Raw genomic sequence first — 18,390 nt, 5'->3', positions numbered from 1 at the left:
ATCTTTTAGGAAGTTATCCCATTTGGGGAGGGAGGTGTCCTGCAAGGCTCTGCCATTCCTCAGGGGTAGTGGGGTAGTTCCAGCCTCTGCCATAAGGATGCTGTGTTATCTGGGGTAACTGAAGGACAGAGACTCAGAGTGAAGGAGACAGATGCAAAATGGAGGCAGGGATGTCAGGTTTTTTTGTCACCTGTGGGCTCAAGTGAGAAGTCAATGCTTTTTGGCAAAAGCAGTGTCTAAGTATCTGTAGAAGCACCTGGGGCCTCTGGAGCATGGGACCGACTGCCAACATCTCAATTGTGGTCAAAGGAAAGAGCAAGAGGAGTGACTTACAAGGCATCTCTTACTACTCAGTAGGGGGTGTGAGGCGGGCCCCACTGAGCATCCTACCAAGTGTGCAAATGGTGATAACTTTTCTTTTAGTGTTGCCAGACACTTTAAACAGTTTATGTTTTCTCACTCAGAAGATCTAGTCTAGGCCTAAAATTCTATTTTAGGAAAACAATCAGACTCATGGTCAGATGTAGATATAAAAAGATACTTATGTATGCATGGGGGGGGGGGGTTGTTGAGATGGGTCTGGTCTATGTAACCCAGGTTGACCTAGAACTCTTTCTTAGAACTATTAGTCTAGGCTGGCCTCAAATTCAGTGCTGGGATTACAGTTGTGAGTCACTGTAACTGGAAAAACATGTACATGTATACAGATATATGTAAATTTCAAGTCAGACGTCTTCATTTTAGAGAATACAAATATACACTACCCCTAATTGTCCAAAAGAAGAAAAGAGAACGACCTCAGAATAAATTAGGAATGTATTGAAATGATGGATTATTTTATAGTCACTGACTATAGTATGGTTTTTGTTTTGATTTCTCAGTACTGAGATTTGAACTCATGACCTCACACTTGGTTGGCAGACTCTCCACCACTTCAACCCTACCACCAGCCCTGAAATCATGTTTTGAAGAATATTTTGTGAAATGAAAAAAAAAAATGCTCCTAACATAAAAGTGAATGAAAAATCCGGGTCGAAAACGTTCAGCAGCAATGCAAACCCACATAATTAAAATAGTAGCAATGACGATGACATTGGATGCCACAAAGTAGGCGTGTCCTCTCTCCCCACTCCTGCCGTCCTCCCCATGTCCCTAAGGCAGGCCCAACCACGAGCCTCACTTTTCAGAGGCTGAGGGGCGCAGAGCAGGGCTGGCGAGGCGAGGCAGGAGGCCTCACGGGGCACTCTGACCCAATGATGGCAGCCATCCTCCATGGCTGGAGCTGAAGGGCATGTGGCTCCCTCAGTTTTCAACTCAAGGCATATTTCCTTCAATTATAAAAATGTTTCCAGGGGCTGGGGATATAGCCTAGTGGCAAGAGTGCCTGCCTCGGATACACGAGGCCCTAGGTTCGATTCCCCAGCACCACATATACAGAAAACGGCCAGAAGCCGCGCTGTGGCTCAAGTGGCAGAGTGCTAGCCTTGAGCGGGAAGAAGCCAGGGACAGTGCTCAGGCCCTGAGTCCAAGGCCCAGGACTGGCCAAAAAAAAAAAAAAAAAAAATGTTTCCAGAGCAGGAGGAAGCACATAAGTGGCCTAGGGACCTGACACGGGATGACGGAGTCAACTCAGTTCAGTTTGACTTAGTTATATCAAGAGAGACCAACACGGGCCAGGGGACTAGGCTTAAAGGAAATGAGAACCCCATTCAGTTCCACCCGCCATGTTTCACCAGGTGTTTGTGACAAGTGACTAGCAGGACAACTGGGCACAGGGGTGACATGTGTTCCTGGATATAGACATGAGGTCAACAGCAAGTGGCCATTACCAGATGCGTGGAAGACACACACTGTCTCTGCTGTCCTCTTCCTGTTGTTTTTTTTGTGGGTTTTTTTTTTTTTTTTTTGCCAGTCCTGGGGCTTGAACTCAGAGCCTAAGCACTGTCCTGGCTTCCTTTTGCTCAAGGCTAGCACTCTGCCACTTGAGCCACAGCGCCACTTCTGGCCCTTTTCTGTATATGTGGTTCTGGGGAATTGAACCCAGGGCCTCATGTACACTAGGCAAGCACTCTTGCCACCAGGCCATATCCCCAGTCCCCACTTTTGGCTTTTTCTATATATGTGGTGCTGAGGAATCGAACCCAGGGCTTCATGTATAGGAGGCGAACACTTTACCCCACTAGGCCATGTTCCCAGCCCCCTCATGTCTTCCTTTTGAAGAACCACCCCATCCTTCCCACAGTTGTGCTGAGACATCAAAGTGCCATGCCACCCAAAGGATGGGCACATCTGCCAAGAAGGGTGTGAAAGAACATTCCTAGAGATTTAAAGCCAACACCCTTGGATGCTGGCACTTCCTAGCTCCTAGTTAGTTAGCGTGCAGTCCCAATCAGTGAATGGCCTTTGTGGCTCAGCTCTGAAATGGAATTCCATGTTTTAGTCTGGAGGGAGCTAAGATCTGGCTCTGTTGAGGGAGAAATCGACTTCCTAATCTCTGTAATCTCTTTGTAGATCAAGACTACAATTTGGGGATGAGTAGACAGATTTTTTTTCCCCCTAAGCCACAGTGCAAGGTAAGACTAAAAGATAAACTCTCACGGAAGAGAAAGAGAAAAAGCCTGGTGCTGCTAAAGAAAAGCAAGACAAGCGCTCAGAAGCAAGGGCTCGGGTCCACCCTCCCAGGAGGTCAGCCCCTCGGTGGAGGGCTAAAAAGCACAGAGACAGATCTGGAAGATGCTGGTGCCCCATTTCCCCAGGCACAGCAGGAGAAACCTGGCTGCCTGGAGAAGTGCCCAAGGCCCATGCCGCAGTCCCAAGTTGGCACCGGGGCTGTAAAAACAGCCCAAGTATGGAGGTCAGCGGCAGCTCCATTTCCCCCGGACTTGTGAGTGCCATTTTGGTGATCCAGAACTGTCCTTACACCCCAGCAATGTGTGGAGTGGATCGACAGGTGAGGAGAGGCCAGGCGACAAGTTGTAAAGGTCCGTGGTCCATGAGGCCCTCATGACCAGGGCCATTGGCGATGCTCGGGTGCACTGCCTGAGCCATGGGCTGGGGTACTGCTCAGGATCGAAATCAGGTCAGTTTCGTCTTGGTGGGCTCAACCATAATCTACATAGTCTAGGGGCAGAGGACAGCACTGAACCATAATGCTTACCCTGTTACCCCTTAAACCTGTTGTATGCCAGACACACAGGTGGGCCTCGAACCCATGATACTAAGGTTACCAGCATTCAGTCAATCAGGCTAGGAGTCTTAGCTGTGCACAGTGTCTGTCCCGTCCCTCTGCATTGGGAGTCAGTAAAGAACAGCCCTGGGCTTCAGTAGGGCTGGGGTTTTTAAAGGCAAAACACCACGCAGGTGGTCACATACCACACACAGGTGGTCAGGCAAGTTAGGCAAAGCAAGCAAACAGACATACAGAAGCAGAGTTGGTGGTTAGTGATAGCAATTACAATTCAGATAAACAAAGCAATAGATCATTTAAGTAAGCAAACTATTCTCTTTGTTCAACTGTTGGTTTCTGGTGTGACTGCTACGTACTGCATACCCGTTTAACTCTTTAATTTACCTTAAATTTCTCTATCTCTGGAATTGTATGCTGGTCTTCCTCATTCCTTTTGCAAAGGCCAAGCAGCTCTAGGTCAGGCTGCTTTCTACCTGCTTGGGATGGCTCAGCCTCCTTAGCTAGGACTAAAGGTGAATTTCTTGGTCTGGATGTCTCAAACCCAGATGCTACCCTGAGAGGAAGCAAGAAGAAAGGGGAGCAGAGAAACCCTGACACATTGAAACGTGTGCAGACCTGAGTGCAGACCTGAGCACTGTCCACTCCTCAAAGCAGGAAGAAGGAGAGTTGGGAGGAAGAGGATGCTAGAGGAAAGATACGGGAATCTGCAGTTTTGATCCATGTCAGAGCCATCCGGGCCTCTCTCTCTTGGGAATCTGAATTAACTCTAACTACAATGCCTCTGGAGATCCTGGCACCTGGGAGAGAGAGATCTAGCTCCCTAGGCTCAAGGCCTGCAGGCTCTACCTTCCTTTTTTGTTGAATCAATTTCCTGATAGTGTTTTCATTCTGCCTCGTCGTGGTGGCTTTCTATATTCTATACACACGACCCTCCATGGGGTGAAGATAAGTGTTGGAGCAGGAAAGGTACCTGATCAGTGAGTTGGCGGAAGAAAAGGAGCCTGTGATGACGGAGACAGGCAGGATGAGGGGATGTGGAGAAAGGGAAGGAGACAGACACTGCGAGGTCATGGAGAGTGAAACAGACCTTATGGTTTCAAAGGAGGAAAGGGATGTTTTAGGTATCCTAGATGGAAGGGAGCTTTGTGAGTTTGGATCTCCCTACCTGGCTTGGTTTTGTAAAAGATGAGTGTTCTCCGGCTACAAATATAACCTGCCCACGTGGTAGAGTTGGACATTCTGACCACTTTTGGTCCCTCCCATGGCCTGATTCTAGAGGGGCAAAGAAAGTCACTTAAGATCTTCAAAATCAAATAACCACTCCCCCCACACCCCCAAAGGATAAAACTTGGTATGTTTGCATGTACCGAAAAAGAATCCAGCACGTTTCCTGAGAAAGTAGAGGGGTAGCAGTATCAGTGATACTAGAGCAGGGATTGGTCTCAGGTAGCAGGTGTGGGGAGCAGATGGAGAGACTTGGAGCAAGAAAGGTCTCCCTTCCACGGCCTCTGAGAATACAGGTGCACCTTTCCTGTGAAACATTTTCCTCCCCCTCAGGAAGAACTAGATGCTCATGGATGCTTGTATAAGCAGAGAATGAAGAAATATTCCGAAGGATTGTGGTCCGGTGTTCACACCCAAGGGGGAAGTATGCCGAAGGCTAAGGAAGGAATTCGTGGAATCTCAACAGGATCTGGACTGGAGACTTTATCAAGATACAGCTTAGTTCAAGATAAAAACCAAACCCAGCCATTCTAAAACTGGCCAACTATAAGAAATATGGATGCCTAAAAGCTCAGCTCAGCAGCTTGAGAGCAGGGGCTCTTTAAATTGATCTTTTGTAATAGGTTTTTTTTTTTGTTGTTGTTTTGTTTGTGCCAGTCTTGGGGCTTGAACTCAGGACTTGGGCACTGTCCCTGAGCTTCTTTTTGTTCAAGGCTAGTGTTCTACCACTTGAGCCACAACACTACTACTAGCTTTTTTTTAGACTAGTTCTGAGATAAATCTCATGGACTTTCCAGCCCAGGCTGGTTTCAGACCACAATATGCAGATCTCAACCTTCTGAGTAGCTAGGATTACAGGTGAGCCGCTGGCTCCCGGCTACACCTTGCTTTTCTGCACTTACTATGTACCCTATCATTCTCTCCTTAGTATACAAACTTTACCCCAGTGACACAGCATTCCACTGTGTGGATGTGCCAGGCTTTTTTCCCCAGTTGCTCACAGAGGGACACTTAAGTTCCCTCCAATCTTTGCTATTGCAACCAATGTTGCAATGGATAAACTTTCACAAAAGCCATTATATGTTTGTACAAATGTCATGTACAGGGCTGGGAATGTGGCTTAGAGGTAGAGTGCTTGCCTAGCATGCATGAAGCCCAGAGTTCTATTCCTCAGTAACCACATAAACAGAAAGGGCCAGAAGTGACGCTGTGGCTCAAGTGGTAGAGTGCTAGCCTTGAGCAAAAGAAGGTCAGGGACAGGTCTCAGGGCCTGAGTTCAAGCCCCAGGAATGGCAACAACAACAACAAAAAAAAAAACCAAAACAAACAAACAAAAAAAAAAACAAAACCCAAAACCCAAAAAGCCCAAAACCTAACCAAACCAGTATCAACTACAGGGTAGATTGCTAGATGTGTGTTCTGATAGGCACTGCCCAACCAAGCGGGCTGTCCACCACAGTTCAACCAGCATTGGATCAGTGTCTCCTGCCCACTGTTCACCCCCTCTCTGCCCCTTATCTACAGAGGGCACCACCTAGTTTGGGATTTCTGTCAACCTGATGGGTTAGAAATGGCACCTTGCTGCACTTTCAATAAGCATCATCTTTTGAAGATGGCAGCTGAGCATCTTTCCATGCTCAAGTCCATTTCTATGTCTTGTTCTGTGAGCTACCCGTCCGCATTCCTTGTCATGTTCCCTTCTGATGAAGCGGGTTTTTTGTTTTTTTGACAGTCCTGGGCTGGAAGTCAGGGCCTGAACACTGTCCGTGGCTTCTTTTTGCTCGACTAGTACTCTACCACTTGAGCCACAGCACCACCTCTGGCTTTTTCTATATATGTGGTTCTGAGGAATCGAACTCAGGGCTTCATGCATACAAGGCAAGCACTTTACCACTAGGCCGTATTCCCAGACCAAAACAGGAGTTCTTAACTGGAAGTTTGTGCTTTCCTCAGGGGGGTTTCATGACCCAGAGCTGAGTAAGCATTTCAGAGGGATTACAAGACCAGCTTACCTAACACACTACCTGTCTTGTTGTATGCATACAGATGTTTTTCAAGCTCTTTACTGGAGTTTAAACACAGAAAAATGTACAGATCCTACATTATACTTTCATGGGTTTGGTTTTTTTTTTTTTTTTTTTTTTTTTTGCCAGTCCTGGGGCTTTAACTCAGGGGCTGGACACTGTCCATGAGCCTCTTGGTGTTCAAGGCTAGAGCTCTACCACTTGAGCCACAGCACCACCTCCTGCTTTTTCTCAGCAGTTTATTGGAGGTAAGAGTCTCATGGATTTCCCTCCTGAGTAGCTAGGGCTACAGGGATGAGCCACCAGCACCCAGCCTCTCGTGGATTTTTACAAATGCAAATACTTCTATAACCAGCATCAATCCGATTAAGAAAAGGACATTGCTAGCACCCCAGACCCTTCTCAACATTCCCTTCCCGTCCTCACCACACGCAATCTGCTATGGCGTTACTTCTTGATTCTTTTTTCCTGCCTTAAACATTTCTGGTGTTACTATGTGGTTTAAGCTGTAAAGTTCAAGTGAATGTAAATTTGAGCATGGAGACAGGCAATTTACAAACACAAAGTCTTCAGTTTTAAAAGCCCAAGCTGAAAGGGCTTTACTCTCAAGTAAGGAAAGCAAAGCTGTGGCCCTAGGGCGCCCTCAGCTGGTGATAACACAAGCAGTGTCTTCTTTTCTTTCTTGTTTTGTTGGTCCTGGGGCTTGAACTCAGGGCATAGGCATTACCTTTGAACTCTTCTGCTAGCACTCTAATACTTTGAGCCACAACTCCACTTCCAGTTTTTGGTGATTATTTGGAGCTAAGAGTCTTACGATGACTTTTCTGCCCAGGCTGGCTTCGAACTGCAATCCTGAGATCTCAGCCTCCTGAGTAGCTAGGATTAGAGGTGTGAGCCACCCATTCCCAGCTGTATCTTCTTTTCTTTCTCTTCTTATTCATTCATTTCATTCTTTGTTGACTTATGTCAGCTAGCAATGTCTCTTTCTTGACCTGATTGATGTTAGCTATAGGAATGTTTCCATTTGGTTTTGCTTTTATACCAGTCCTGGGGCTTGAACTCAGGGCCCGAGTACTGCCTCTGAGCTTAGTTCCCTACCACTTGTGCCACAGATCTGCTTTCAGCTTTTTGGTAGTTAACCGGAAATAAGAGTCTCACAGACTTTCCTGCCCGGGTTGGCTTCGAACTGTGATTCTCAGAGCTCAGCTTCCCCAGTAGCTAAGATTACCAGCACCTGACAGGAGTGCTCCCATTTGTAAAAATCCGTGACAGTATAATGTATGTGTACATATTTTTGTTTTTGTTATGTTTTTCTGTGATCAATGGCTTCCAGGAAAAGGCACACTCACTTCCTTCTGGAGCCGAGGACTAACAGGAGTCCCAGAGCTGGAGTTGGAAGTCCACTTACTAGACCATCAGGAAAATAAAGATGGTAATGGTAACCACAGGATTGCTCTGAGAATTCAAGTGTTTCCTGACACATAAAAGGAGCCATAAAATTTTTAGCTGTGATTATTATCCTCATTCATACAGTTTTTGTCGTTCCAGGCAACAATGCTCATTAGGTCCTCAAACTAGAAAGCCAAAAGTCACTGTAGACTTCGCTTACTGCTCCTCTTAACACATGCAAACTCTCACCAAAGCCTAATCTACACAGCTTTCCTACCCATTAACTTGCTCTTTCTTCCTAGTCCTCTTTAGATACCAATATCTCTGATCTGGCTAATGTGTCACCAACTCCGAAAGTAGCGTATTCTTTCTACCTCAAGCAGGCTATTCTCTTTCATAAGGCCATGGTTCTTAGGAGAAATCTTAGGCTAGCTCTTGGACTTCATGACCTGATTCCTGCTTTCAGCTGTACTTCCAATGCCTTAGTCCAAACCAAACTCCCCATTCCCACACATGGATCTCCTGGATTCACATCCTCCTTGAATAAATGAGGTCACCTACTGACTTCACTGGGCCAGATGGCTCTGCTCTGCCCAGCACATTTCTGCCAGTCTCTTAAACCCTAGCTCCTTACCAGCCATCTGCTGTAGTGGCAGTTCTACTTCTTTTATAGTATTTCTCCTGCATGCTTCTTCTCCCCACATGCTTTTAAGAAGTTAAACAGCACATCAAACCATCATGAAAATAGCTCATGATCTTTAGGACAAAATCCAGGCTTCTTAACTTGATTTTCTCCTGACACTGAGTTGGCTTCATCTGAATAACATGATCTCTAAGTCTCATCTCATCTCTCCCCACTGATCAGCAGTGCCTGACTTTCAAACTTTCCTCTAGGAAGGCTTCTCCAAGACACACCCTGTACCGCCAGAGAGGGCTGGGCACCTTCTGATGCCAACGCAGCTGTGCCTCTACTGGTTAGCAGCTCTCCCATGGTCTCATGGACTTCTCAAGGGCTTGTGTGTAGCACTGAATAAGCAGTAAAGTCTGTGGAAAGGAGAGGTATTGAGACAAGGGGCATGCTGACATGTCTCACATCAATCAGGTCTAAATGTACTTAAATAGTTTTAACACAAGGTTAACACTCAATGCATTCCTCTTATCAGTAATAATTGATCAAAGTATGTGTTACCCAAGAATTTAGGCCCTGGGGATACACTCACTGTATTTTGATCAACTTAAGATCTACCTCAGGATTGGACAAATACTCTATCACTGAGCTACTTTTTAAAAATTTTTATTTTTTATTTTTTCCAGTCCTGGGGCTTGAACTCTGGGCCTGGGCACTGTCTCTGAGCTTCTTTTGCTCAATGCTAGCACTCTACCACGTGAGCCACAGCACTACTTCCGGCTTTTTCTGTTCATGTGGTATGAAGAATGGAACGAATGGAACCCGGAGCTTCATGCATGCTAGGCAAGCACTCTACTACTGAGCACAGTTCTAGCCCCTGAGCTATTTTGAATTAAGAAAATATGGCTTGGAATGTGGCTTCTTCTACTCACACCTAGCATTCTACCACGTAAGCCATGACTCCACTTTTATCTTTTTTGCTGGTTAGTTGGAGATAAATGCATCTTTGTCGATCCAGGTTGGCTTTGAATATTGATCCTCAGCTCTTAACCTCCTGAGTAGCTAGGATTATAGGTGTGAGCCACTGGTAAACCTGGAGGCTGGGCATATTTTGAACCCATGAGGAAAAAAGATCAAAATTCAAGATCTGAAGCACAGCTTCTATTGAATGTATATGGCTCTCACGTCCTTATAAGGTTAAAACAGCTAAGTGAAATCATAGCAAGCTGGGAGCTATGTATAACTAAGTTAGATTTTTCCCCAGATGTGATCCAAACACTCCTTGCTCCCGAGGTCTGCTGTTTCCAGCAGCCCATTCAGCTAGGTCACTGCATCACCTATAGCAGAAGCCAGGTTGGATTCAGGGGAACCCTTTCCCTCTGGGGCTGAGTTTTCATTACTAAAGAAATCCGCCTTTTCCCACGAAGCTTGAGAACTCTAGCTGCAAGATGGATAGCAGGTGAGGAGCACCGCTAGATGGAGATAGGTTCTGGTGACGGAGGTAGGGTCACCTTTATCCAGCTCAACCATTCCATCCCTGCTTGCTACCTGAAATACCAATCACAGACTTAGGTAAACCGCTGAAAACCTTCCTGGTGTACACAGACATCTATCTGTTTCTCTGAGGAGAGACTCTATGTTCTCACCAGAATCTCAAAGGAGTCCATGCCTGCAAAAAATAAACGTAAAAGACAAAACCGACATTGGCAGATACCATCCAACTTCCAGATGAAGAAAGCGAGGCTCTCCGAGGAACTTGAGTGGCCTCAAGTTAGCATTTCCCTAGCCTCTGGTCCTCAGCTCCTCCCGCTCGCCCCCAGATCCACCCATACCTAATGAGCCACTCCTACTCTCTACCTACTTCCCCTATCACCATCAGACAAGCTGCCACCTGGATAAGATACAGACGCCACGTAGCTCCCTCTCCCGTGGGAACTAGGGCCCCACTAATAAACCTCCTTATGAACCTCCGTCTCCTGTCTGTGATTATCTCCGCATGGTCCCCTGGGATGGCCGGGACCTATCCTTTCAAAGTCTAACAGCAGCGACGTCAAAAGCGATGGCACTTAAATTCCAATTCCAGCTTAGCCTTCAGGATCCTCCAGGCGCGGTGCCGGTGCCTCCCGGCTTCTCTGCAGGTCCCGCAAGATGCCCATCCGGCGGAGGGGGCGGGGGCTGCCGTTCGGGCCCAGTCGCAGGCGGAGCAGAAGCCAGCATCCGGGCTCGCTGGTGCAAAGGCAGCCGCATCCCACTCTCACCCTTCGGAATCCCGCCGCCCGGATGACTACCGGAGCCGAACTAAGCTGCAGCGACCCGGGACAGCGGAGGAGGACAGCCCACTCGCACGTTGGCCAGAGAGGAGGAAGCGGGCACGCCCCCAAAGCCCGCCCGGAGCAAACCAGCGCCTGAGGGAGTGGAGGGTGTGTATGGGGGGGGGGGGGGGAGGGAGAAGAGAAAGAATAACAGGAAATGACGCAAGGCGCACGTGCTTCCGAGAGGGGCGTGTGCGGGACGTTCTAGAGGCGCGGCCGCCGCCCTGCGCCTGCGCAGCTGCCGCCAGTCGCGCTGCCTAGTCACTGGGGTGGGAGGAGCGAGCGCAAGGGAAGGGGCACGTGCCCGAGTGACGCAGGCGCAGTGCGACTCCGGAGGCGCGGGCCGCCTTCTCGGCTGGTTTGGATCCGGGTCAGTCCGGCTCGGCGGTCGGTGAGAGCCGGTCTGAACTGACGAGACCGGACCCCCGGAACGCCCCTGCTGCGTGAAGGTGAGTGCCGGGAGGTGACGGGGTGGGTGGCCGACGGCCTCGCGGCTTCCAGGGCCCGCCCAGGGGTGGGCGGCTTCTCCTGGACCCGCCCGTCTCTCGTCGCGTCGTTTCCCGGCGCCTGCTGCCCGCTGTCTGGGCCGGGTCGGGTCGGGCCTGGGCCTCTCCGCGCCACTTCGGCGGCGGCCTGGTGCGTCGGCCGCGTCGCTTCCCGCCTCCGGGTCCTCCCGCGGCCTCCCGCCCCGCCGCCCCGCCGCCCGCCGTCCGGCCGGAGCTTCCCCTTTTCGCCCTCCTCGGCCGCGCTTTGCGCCTTCCCGCCTTTTCCCGCTCTCCTTCTCGTCGGTTCCCTCTGCGCCTCTGCTCCCGGTCTCTTCTGTATTCCTTCAGTCTCGGCCCGACTCCGTCCGCTCCTAACTAGCTCAGGGAACAGCTTCCCCGCGGGGACCCGGGCGGGTCGAGACGAACCCCTGGACAGCTCCCGGCCCCGCGCCCTCCCTACTCCTGGAGTCCCCCTTCCTCGTTCTGACCTACCCCCGCCTCCGGGTCCTTTTGGACTGCGACCAGCCCAGATTCCGGCGGAAAAGAATTAACGAGGTGCTTTGACTGTCTTGTAGGGGTTGGGCGAGTGTGCGGAGGAGAGGTGTGTTTGGGGGTTGGGGGGGTGAGATTGTTTTCACCCCTGGGCTTCCCTCCCCAGGCCCCACGCTTCCTGGTGGTCCAGGGAAAGTTTACCAGCCTTGTGGATTATTCGCAGGTCTTTTCCAGAATCCTGGAAATGAGGAATTCGACTTGAAGTTTAAGGAAACTTCTAGATGTAAATTAAGATTGTGACACATTCTTTCTATTCGTTGAAAGTCAACGAAAACTAAGATTTTTTTTTCCTCTCCCCTTCTGATGGAGGAACTTACAAGGACTTCATTTTTGCAAGGTTGAAGGGAACTTGGGGGGGAAAGAGAAAACGGTGTGATTTTATGTCAATGCATAGTAACAAATACAGAGCTTGTTACAAGTTTGATCTAGTTGGAGATTGTTACTAAGTTTTAGCAAGAATGTCTCCCAGAAATTTATTACTGATAAAAGACAAGGAAACGCATTGTATCTGCTGTCCCGAGATAGGTTTAAGCTCTTGCTTTGAGTGAATGGGAAGTTACAAATACCGAGGAGCATAATAAGCCTTCATAATTGCAGAGCTGCATGATGTAGCTCTTAAATTCATGTCTGGGATTTACCTTTGCTCCGAAAGTAAGGAAAAAGGTGAGTAACCAGAATGCTGAGTCTGAAAATAGGCTGTATTCATTCTTGAAGTTTCAGTCTAGTTAGATCTTACTTTTTAATGTTTTGGTTTTATAGATAGCATTCTTTTAGCATGTCAACAGGAATGCTAATCAAGTTTGTATTAACACCTATGGTGGTCACTAGACAAGCTATGAAAGTTAGCACTGCATAATTAAAAGTTACATATCTGGCTACAGAGGTTCTTAGCAAATGGGTTATATTTTAATTTCCTGGAGCACAAGAATGAGATTCTAGCCTTTACAGAAATGGAGTTCCCAGTCCTCCTATGTTCATCCTTCTATCCCTAGCATCCAGTCTAGTATCTACCTGGGAATTTTGTAAATGTTTGTGAAAGGAAAGAGCTTATGCCAACAAATTAGCAGTGTATGCTTAGATGTGTTAGAGGTACTTAAACATTGACTGAGTTCCAGCAAAACCCAAAGAGCACTGTGTGGAGGTCTTGAGGTTGGGAAGACTGACTCAGGTGATTAATTCTGTTAGGGCCCATGAGCTGAGTGTTGGCCATAAAGTTATTGAGGAACATTATAAATAAGATTTTAGTTCTGCAGCAGAATTTATTTACAACCTACAGTAGCACCTTTTAAATTGATGTGGAGCTTCAGATGTTTTAGTATATATGATCTCTGCCAGCCCTCTACCTAGGTATTTCAGAAGACGCTGTTGTATGTTACATATTTTGCATGTCCTATTAGAAATGAAGAATTAGAGCCCGCTGAAGCATGGAAATCTATGGACTGTTTCCTCATGTTTATATCCTGGTTAACCAAACCAGCCAAATATGCGTGGAGAGTATTTATATGTTTTTTTTTCCTGGGGGAGGGGAAGCAGTCTGGTTTTGAGCTTTCATCTGGTTTTATCACTTGAGTGACTCCCCTAGTCCTTTCTGATTTCGTTTTCCACATGGTCTTCTGCATTTTTCCCAGTGATTTTCCAGATTGAGATCCTCCTACTTTTGCCTCCTGCTTAGCTAGATTTGCAGGCTTGTACCACCACACACAGATTGTTTCTTGAACTAGTCTAACTTTTGTCAGGGCTAGCCTACAATTGCAATACTCCCATCTCTTCCTCCTGTGTTTCTGGGATTATAGGCTATGCGGGTCACTACACCTGGCATTATAGTTAGTTTTTTTGTCTTATGAAGTTATGTTTTTGTTATTATTTTGGCAATATTGTTTGTTTTGGCAATACTGGGATTCAAGGATGTGTGTGTGTGCGTTCACAGGTGCACACGTGCCTGCCTGCTTGCCTGTCTGTCTGTCCGTCCTGGGGCTTGAACTCAGGGACTGGACATTGTCCTTGGGTTTTTTTGCCCAAGGCTAGTATACTATCAATTGAGTCACAGTTCTGATGTGTAAAAGTCTCATGGACTTTCTTGCCTGAGATGGCTTTGAACCATAATCCTCAGATCTCAGTTCCCAAATAGCTAGGATTACAGGATGAGCCACTGGTGCCTGGATTCCTTTTTTTTTTTTTTTTGCCAGTCCTGGGCCTTGGACTCAGGGCCTGAGCACTGTCCCTGGTTTCTTTTTGCTCAAGGCTAGCACTCTGCCACTTGAGCCATAGCGCCACTTCTGGCCGTTTGCTCTATATGTGGTGCTGGGGAATCGAACCCAGGGCTTCATGTATATAAGGCAGGCGCTCTTGCCACTAGGCCATATTCCCAGCCCCCCCCCCCTTTTTTTAACCTGGACTGCAATTTTTCTATTACACTTCCTCACTTCCTGGATAGCTGGAATGTCAGGTGTACCACTGAGCCCAGCTGTCTTTTTTGTTTGAGATGGAGCCCTGTGAGAGTTTTTGTGGGTGTGTGCCAGTAATGGGGCTTGAACTCAGCCTAGCACTCTCACTTAGCTTTAACTCAGGGCTGTTCCACTACTGCCTGAGTGCCATCTCCACTTTTGGCTTTTGGCTGGTTAATTGGAGATAAGAGTCCCATAGACTTTTCTACCTAGACTGGCTTTGAACCATAATTCTGAGATCTGAGCCTCCTGAGTAGCTAGGGTTAGACATGAGTCTGTTTCAATTCCTTTTCGTGTGTGCGCGCGTGCGGGGGGTGGGGGAGAGTGCTGGTCCAAATCACCTAATCCTAATCCTAGACATTAGCAAAGTTATTTTGAGACTTTATCGTTTTTTTTTTGCAGAGATTACCCTAAATTCCTTAACTTCTGCACACAATTATATGTATAGACAAGTCATGATTCCTTGCTGCTTTATTTTGCCATTTATGCTACATTCTGTTAAACATATTGTGACATCTAGACCTTTGGAATATTAGAGGTCTCATCAAATCCACCCCTGAGAAATGAGCAGATGTGGAGTCAGACAATACCAGAGGATCCATAGAGAGGCACTGCTCCCTCTGAGAGTGCCTAGGGGGGTGGGGGGATGGGGTTTAGGGTACCAGGTTAGAAACAGGTAAAGTGAATCCTTGGCTCAAATTTTCTCACAGATTTTTCCTGTCCAGGTTGGCTTTGAACTGAGCTCTTGAGGTCTCAGCCTTCTGTGTCCTTAGGATCCTTCATACCTGGCCTCTGCTATCTTTTTATTTCACCTTTTTTCTTTCTGGGTTCTGGTTGCTTATTTTTTGTTCAAAACTTGGTACCATTTTCTTTTTTAACCGTGGTCGAAAGGTAGTTTGCAGACTTGTTTCAGTAATTAAAAAAAAAAAAAAAGATTTCTCTGTTGCTTCTAGTTGTTCTGGCAGTTTTTTGCTTAAGAGACTGGAATTTTGATTAATCAGAGTAATTGATTAAGAGTATATTAACACATTAATAGTAATTTGTGGTTTTTACTTTCTTTTGACAAAGAAAAAACTTTTTTTTTTTTTTTTGGGCCAGTCCTGGGCCTTGGACTCAGGGCCTGAGCACTGTCCCTGGCTTCCTTTTGCTCAAGGCTAGCACTCTGCCACTTGAGCCACAGTGCCACTTCTGGCCGTTTTCTGTATATGTGGTGCTGGGGAATCGAACCCAGGGCCTCATGTATACGAGGCAAGCTCTCTTGCCACTAGGCTATATCCCCAGCCCCAAGAAAAAACTTTTTAAAAATCATTTTTGTTTATGGGTTTGTTTTTGCTTGTTTTTTGGCCAGTTCTGGGGCTTGAACTCAGAACCTGAGCGCTGTCCCTGAGCCTCTTAGTGTTCAAGGCTAGCACTTGAGCCACAGTGTCACCTACAGCTTTTTGTAAGTAGTATTGGAGATAAGAGTCTCACAGACTTTCCTGCCTGGGCTGGCTTTGAACCTCGATCCTCAGATCTTAGCCTCCTGAGTAGCTAGGATTATTGGCATGAGCCACTGGCACCTGGAATTTTTATCATACTTTGAATTGCAAGTTGTGTTTTCTAGTATAATAACTATGTTATTCAAAACTAATTTTACAAAGCTGAAGGTATCTTTAGGTAGTGTATGGGATTAATTAGCATCAAGCTAAGTTTCTAGTTTTAACAATGATATCTTGTTCTCGAGATTGGAGGTTGTGGCTCATAGAGAGCCAGCCAATGATCAAATCGGGCACCAAGTTTGAGTCCTGGTCTTGCAATAATAACAAAAAAGATAATCTTATTCTCCTGAACATTTTTGTATTTACTGATGATGTGGATCAGGATTGTTTTCCAGAAATGCTATCTGTTACAGTTAATTAGAATAGTTAGACTAGACAGATAGCAGTGATTGAAAGAATTAGTGTGTTACAGTTCAAGCTTTTTGCTTTTTTTCACCTGATGATAAATGTCAGTTCATAGATTTCTAGACATCCACAACTGGGGAGACTTTCTCTCCTGTTAAGATACAAATACTCTGGACACTAGTGGCTCATTCCTCAAATCCTAACTACTGAGGAGGCTGAATCTGAGGATTGTGGTTCAAAGCCAACTTGGACAGGAAAGTCTGTGAGGCTCTTATCTCCAGTTAACCATCAAAAAGCTGTAAGTAGAGCAGTGGCTTGAGTGGTGGAGTGCTGGCCTCAATTCAAGCCCTAGTACTGGCATTTGCACATACATACATATGAAAAAAAAAGGAACAGAAATGTAGAGTTTTTTAGATTATACTCATTCCAGAATTATGTAATAAGATTCTGGCAGCAAGTGTCTGAACAGTTGACATTTTATCATAATACATGTATTAGGTGTATTTTGTTAAGAAATAAAAACCTACAGTCTCCTAGTCATCTACACTGAAATTTTCTTTTAGAAATCTTCTCTCACCCAACACTAATATTAGGAGTACAGAATTTTTCGTTTTCACTGTTGGGGATTGAACCCAGGCTTTCTCACCTTTGCTAGGGAGGTAGTCTATTACTGAAGTATAACCCTCACCAATAACAAGTTATTTAATAAAAGGTGTACCTTGGTCCTACCTGATTTCATTTTGCTTATATTCTTTTCTTGTTTAGAATTAACGGGAACATCCATAGTAGTGCAGAAAACGTTCACAATGAAATCTGAAGCCAAGGATGGAGAGGAGGAGAGTCTACAAACAGCTTTCAAGAAATTAAGAGTGGATGCATCAGGGTAATGGAATCTGTAGCTTATTCAAAATTATGCATTTCCTACACTTCAATTGTCCTTTTCCCTTAAATGGCCCTTCTTCTAATATTCCTCACTCTTCATAGAAGATGTAATACTGATATTGTGTCATTTTGACCAGATTTGACATATTTGAAAAATGTTGCTGCTTAAAGTAGCTCATTTGTATTCTAAGATTGAGTGTTGATTTTCTTTAACTTTGAGAGGATTTCCCCCACCCCCTTTTAATCAAAGATTATCAAGCAGTATTTCATCAGGGATTTCCTCATATTTCTCTAGGGAATCACGGTATTTTTCACCAAAAGTGACTTGACCCAGTAGACATCCATGAAGACATTGTTGATTTCATGGTGTCTGATTGCTGAGTCTATCACTATGGAAACCTTTATTCAGTAGGGTTTTGTCACTGAGATCAATAATCTTTGGACCCTTTGGCCAAACTAATTAGAGCACCTGCAGACCAGCTGCTGTCTGAATATTAGTATTTCACCCTTTCCAAAATGTTCTGTGCAAGTATGGCCTTTTCCCCCTAGCCAGAAGAAATGTCAAACCTTTAGTGAATATAAGAATTTCTATTTTTGTGAATGGAAATCAAACACTTAATGTTTATTATTTCTCATGTCCTCAGTACTGGGTATAATACTTTCAGCATGAGACTCACACAGATAACTTTGTACTGGTTATGTTGGCAAGAAGCATCAGAGTCAGGATTTGAATCCAGACAGTCCAACTCCAAAACCTGTGCTATAAAACCATTTCTTTATATAGTACCTTGAAATTATTATGAAGAAATGCATGCAGTACTCAGCGTAAGGTAAAAATTAAATAGATGCAAGTTTTTTGTTATAGCTTTTTTTTGGCTTACCAAATGAAAAGCTTTTGCTGACAGATTGGCACATAGATATTAAGATTCTCACTTTTGCTTCCCTGGTACTCTCCCATTGATTTTTCCAATATGATTTTCTCGCCATTTTATATCAATAATATGATAAGCTGTTTTGAGAAACAGAAATCTGTATCCCAGATTGTAGATACAGTGCATTCTTTTGTGATTTCTGGTGTAGAAATAGCTGCTGCTGCTTCTTTTTTTTTTTTTTTTTTGCCAGTCCTGGGGCGTGAACTCAGGGCCTGGGCAACAGTCCTTGACATTCTTTTGCTTAAGGCTAGCACTGTACCATTTGAGCCACAGCACCACTTCCAGCTTTTTCTATTTATGTTGTACTGAGGAATCAAGATTACCCAGGGCTTCTTGCAAACACTCTCCCACTAAGCCACATTCCCAGCCCAAAATAGCTTCTTAAAATTAGGAATATGCATACAAATGTATACAAATCTCTAGGTACATAAGCATATGTGTGTGTGTG

General features: G+C 45.8%; 1 protein-coding gene and 1 long non-coding RNA gene across 4 annotated transcripts in view; one reads left to right on the top strand and one right to left on the bottom strand.

Annotated features, from left to right (window-relative positions):
- Window positions 1-928: 928 nt before the first annotated feature.
- Window positions 929-18,390, top strand: part of Oser1 (oxidative stress responsive serine rich 1) — a 21,763-nt gene continuing 4,301 nt past the window's right edge. The window contains exons 1-2 of one of the 3 annotated variants that reach the window (XM_048349466.1): window positions 929-1,107; window positions 16,894-17,011. In XM_048349466.1, coding sequence (XP_048205423.1) covers window positions 1,098-1,107; window positions 16,894-17,011 — 128 coding nt within the window. In that variant the 5' untranslated portion in view covers window positions 929-1,097. Of the gene's footprint in view, window positions 1,108-11,070; window positions 11,214-11,749; window positions 11,851-16,893; window positions 17,012-18,390 lie in introns of those variants that run through there. The other 2 variants (XM_048349467.1, XM_048349468.1) reach the window with 2 other exon arrangements.
- The window catches only part of LOC125353805, a 15,906-nt gene continuing 12,101 nt past the window's right edge, over window positions 14,586-18,390 (bottom strand). The window contains exon 3 of the long non-coding RNA XR_007211353.1: window positions 14,586-15,040. This is a non-coding gene — a long non-coding RNA (uncharacterized LOC125353805). The remainder of the gene's footprint in view (window positions 15,041-18,390) is intronic.

This window comes from Perognathus longimembris, chromosome 6, assembly GCF_023159225.1.
Source record: "Perognathus longimembris pacificus isolate PPM17 chromosome 6, ASM2315922v1, whole genome shotgun sequence".
NCBI classification, from domain to species: domain Eukaryota; kingdom Metazoa; phylum Chordata; class Mammalia; order Rodentia; family Heteromyidae; genus Perognathus; species Perognathus longimembris.
The sequence above is the reverse complement of the archived record's forward strand: the minus strand, read 5'-3'. Positions and strand labels throughout refer to the sequence as shown.